Raw genomic sequence first — 4,284 nt, forward strand, 5'->3', positions numbered from 1 at the left:
GCCGGCCAGCCGCCAGCCAGCCAGCCGCGCCCGAGGCCGGCCCGCGCCCCTCGTAGTAGGTTTCAAGAGCTCAGGCCGGCTCCCAGGTTTTCAAACAGTATCATACAGCACATCTTCCTCTTCGTCTAAACGTGCTGAATCCGACGCGCTCCTTCAAAATGCTCTACGACCAATACAGCGGCGTCAGGACGTTGCCCAAGTGTGTCAAGCGGCTTCTCGGGGTGAAAAAGCTGGGACTCCAGGGCGCCCTTCTCTCATGCTGTGGTGGTGACGTGGTTCGGACGCACTTCTCTGTCGCCCAGACACGAACGCACAACGATGACGGTGTCGTTATGGTCTTGCAGGGACGCCCAGCAGCCTGGCCAAGGACGGGCGAATGTTCCCGAGCCAGACCAGCTCCGTGACGGAGGCTGCGTCGGACGAGATGGACTGCGACCTCATGGACGAGCCGCAGCGAGTCACTCTGTAAGTACCGGGCCGCGGCCTCCTGCTCGCGAGACGAACATGGAGATATGTCACTTCGACGTAAATCTGACTCAGATCTGGGTCGAAATCGGCGAAATACAATATACAAAAACAGATCCCACTTCGTCTTCCTGTTCTCCTTCCGTTGCGACTGCCGCCTTGAGGAGCACTCCGACTAACCTCACTCTCTCTTTCTCTCTCTCTCCCTCCCTCCCGGACGCTCAGGCTGACGGAGGCCCACCGCAACGCCATCCGGGCCATCAGGAAGATCAAGTACTTTGTGGCGAGGAGAAAGTTCCAGCAGGCGAGGAAGCCGTACGACGTTCGGGACGTGATCGAGCAGTACAGCCAGGGCCACCTCAACATGATGGTCCGGATCAAGGTGAGTGGGGGAATAGGAGGGGTCAAGTTCAACTCGGGAGTAACGACCTTTCTGCTGATCACTGCCCCTCACTACCACTACTGACTGCGCGGTGCACGCCCGGCGCTGCCTGCACAGCCCGCACAGTACCCTTCTCATACGCACCAGCCCCGTCCGCGCAACCCCGTTGAGGCTCTCCTGAAACGACCCTCGCGCCGCGGCGCGTTCGCCTTTACACCCTTGCCGATAAACCCCGACCGACCCGACCCGGGCGACGGAACGGAACGGCCTGAGGCCTTGCAGTGCGGGCGGGCCGTGCCGGGGGCCGAGTCGCACCGGCACCCTCCTGGAGGGGGGACATCCGGGAGCTTCTGACCTGCAGCGTGAGAGAGGGAACAAGAGATCGGCAAGCTTCTGCCCTTCTACGATAGGGGAAGGAGTGATAGGGAGCCTGATGCTGAAGTATTCCACAGGCGCGGTTTTATGTTGGCAGGGGGCTAAGGATCGACCCCCCCCCCCCTGTTGGCCTAAATCGCCTCCTAGGGTAGTAGGTACCACGTATTGTACAAATTTTAGACGTTTTGTAAACGTTTAAATTCTGCACACATGGGCACACACAGTGCTATGCTGCTATCAATAGGAACCAAACCACGGTGTGCAGCTGCTATACTTTTTGGAAGTGTCGGAAGTTTAAACGCCAATTTACGTTAGCTCATAAAATGAAATACAACCTTGTGTGCCTGTTAAAGGTGCTGAATTTGAATGCCTCAAACGCACTGAAGGCACTAAAATGTTGCACCTTTTGGGGATTTTATTGCCTTTCCTATAGGAAATCTTATCCCATATATGGGATGCGAATCTTTTAGTGCTTCTGTAATGGCACGAAAGCACCCCAAGAAGAGTGTTGATTCCATAACCTTTGTTTATCCAGTGTACGCAATAGCATGTTTAAAGAAGGTACACGAAGCTGTGCGGGGCGAATCCCCCCCCCCCTCCCTCCCTCTTTGCGCTGGCTCTTGGCGATAGGGGTTGGGGCGAAGTACGTGCACACTGTCTCTGACAGCCGTTAACGCGGCGACAAGGTCGGGGGCTGTGCGCTGCGCACACCCAGAGTTGATCCCGGCCAGAGTGATGGTAAAGACAATGCTGTGCGGCTCCCAATGTATGCATCTTGCACACGAAACTACACTGTAAATCCAAGGTGTCCAGAAGGTTGTCGACAAAGTCTCCAAAGTGGACTGGGTCGGGCTTCATACTTACAGTGTTGGTACTGCGCTCTACTGGGTCACTCTCTCCGTCCCTGTCACACTCGTTGCTGTCCCTGTCACAATCTGCTTACTTCGAGACGACAAGGCGGCTGTCCGCAAAATGACTTCTAACTGAGGAATAAAACTGTTGATTCGCCTGAGGAAGCAGAGTGGTATAGCAGCGCAGAGACTGGGAAAGGGGGGGGGGGGGCTGTCAGACTCAAACTTTCCTCTTCCGACCGGGGCAAGTTAGCGAGAGCTGCGGGCCGGGGAGAAACCCTGACCAGCCACAACTTTCAAACTGTCACCCACTCAAGCAAGGTACATCGCGTCGTGCTCCACCTCTTGCAGCCGCGCAACGCCACGTCCCGCAAGGGAGGGGCGAGTCCATTGAATTAGGGACGTCGGCACTGCTGCGGGGACAATAGACCAACTTTAAGATAAATCCGCGAAATCCCCCACCCCCTCCTCCCTTCTCTTTACTCTTCAGCATCCCCCGCCCTGTGCTCCGCGGCGACGCTCGCGGCGGCCAGGCGAAGGCGACGCAGGATGAAAGCCTCTCCCTTGTTCCAGGAGCTGCAGCGGCGTCTGGACCAGACGCTGGGAAAGCCGGGCAGCTACCTGGGCGGATTCGACCGGGCGGGGAACCAGCTCAAGCCCATGACCATCGGGGCTAGGCTCTTTCGACTGGAGCAGCAGGTGAGTCAGCAAAGGGGGTGGTGGTGGTGGTGGTGGTGGTGGTGTGGGTGGTTAGTTTTCATGCAAAGAATTGGAGAGACTTTACAAGAGAGGTCTTGGCATTTATTTGTAAAATTGCCAAAGTCTGTAAAATTACAACACTAGTGAAATACATTGCGGAGCTTTTACGGTAATTATGTTCCCACATTATCCCGCTAAAGTAAATTTTACAGGGGTATTGTGTAAGAACTTTTACCTTAGAAGTAGGGTAAACTCTACCCCTCATGAGCAAAACCACTGAGCGGTTGTTCGAAGCGCCAAGAGGGTGAGCGGTTGTTCCCAGCCGCGGAGGCGCTGAGCGGTTTTTTTTTATGGGGTATCGAAAAGTGTGACAACCCTAAAAGGTGCGTGAAAAGAAGGATGTATAGAGATTTTTCTTTAGTTCTTTTTTACTGACGGTTTTGCTCTCGGTCACTCTCTCCTTTACTTTCCTACCAGAGTATATTTAAGGAGTTCAACCTCGGGCCGGTAGTGCTGCAAACTCAGCAGGCTACTCGGTGTGAAAACGAATGCAGAGATGGGTACACTGTCCTGTGTGTGAGGGCCACGCCACGGACGACTAACAGTGCCTACTCGCTCCACCCGTAAGGCGCCATGGCCCTGACGCACGGTACTTGTGTGAGTCGCGGGGAGAGTCGTGTGGTGCTCGGGGCCGCCCGGTGGTCTCGGGGTAGGCCAGCCCGCCGTGCGGCTGAGCGTCGCGGGACTGCCTACCCGCCAGGCGCTAACCCCCTGCCGCCCTTGTCCACAGCTCACCGGCGTGGAGAGGAAGACAGACTCTATCCTCGCGCTGATGCAGATGCTGGCGCAGAAGCACGCCATACCGCTGCCGTCGCCACGCTCGCCCACGCCGAGGGAAGAGCTGGAGTCGCGGAACACATAAGGCTGTCAATGTCAACGCCGTGCGCCACGCTGCACCGGTTGTTTACCTAACTCTCCTTCTTCTGATCTCAAAGCACCTAACGGTGTGTTTTTTACCCTTGATAGAAGGGTGATAAGAATTTATCGGATGCTGTTATGTGCGTTTACTTTAATCGACTAATAGCACCACAAGATGCACGGTTCTTAAGCTTTAACTAAGTAAGGTCTCCTATTCCATGACAGTAGAAACATTATGCTATGCTCAAACGGCCTCCTCCTTTATCACGAAGAGCACGAAATTGTGAGTCGCATTGCAAGATGAGGTCGTCTTGTTATATGCACAACATTTTGTTATTAGATTAAGTACATCAAAAAGGAAAACAACGAACAAAGGTCAGTACGATTTATTTTGACCTCCTTTCTGTCGTATTTGAACGCTATGTTCTCTATCACTAACTTTTTTAAGCTACACCACTTTCATATTCCATATTTTTCTGTGAATCTCTTGATATATCGTGGTTAACTTGAGGTGACACCACGAGGTATACTCTAGTAACTAATAATCTGCTGTGAGTTCATTCTTATTATAATTATTAATATTGTTAAAGAGAT

At 53.8% G+C, this 4,284-nt stretch overlaps 1 protein-coding gene across 1 annotated transcript; it reads left to right on the forward strand.

The window, feature by feature from the left end:
• Positions 1-344: 344 nt before the first annotated feature.
• Positions 345-4,278, forward strand: LOC113201868 (potassium voltage-gated channel subfamily KQT member 1-like; the record flags this gene model as incomplete). Its single annotated transcript, XM_052276074.1, has 4 exons — positions 345-465; positions 691-847; positions 2,647-2,772; positions 3,563-4,278. Coding segments are annotated over 4 exons (536 nt in total), but the record flags the coding sequence as incomplete, so codon positions are not given.
• Positions 4,279-4,284: the final 6 nt, after the last annotated feature.

The sequence above is a fragment of the Frankliniella occidentalis genome, unplaced genomic scaffold, assembly GCF_000697945.3.
Source record: "Frankliniella occidentalis isolate FOCC.00 unplaced genomic scaffold, Focc_3.1 Scaffold1556, whole genome shotgun sequence".
Taxonomy (NCBI): Eukaryota; Metazoa; Arthropoda; class Insecta; order Thysanoptera; family Thripidae; genus Frankliniella; species Frankliniella occidentalis.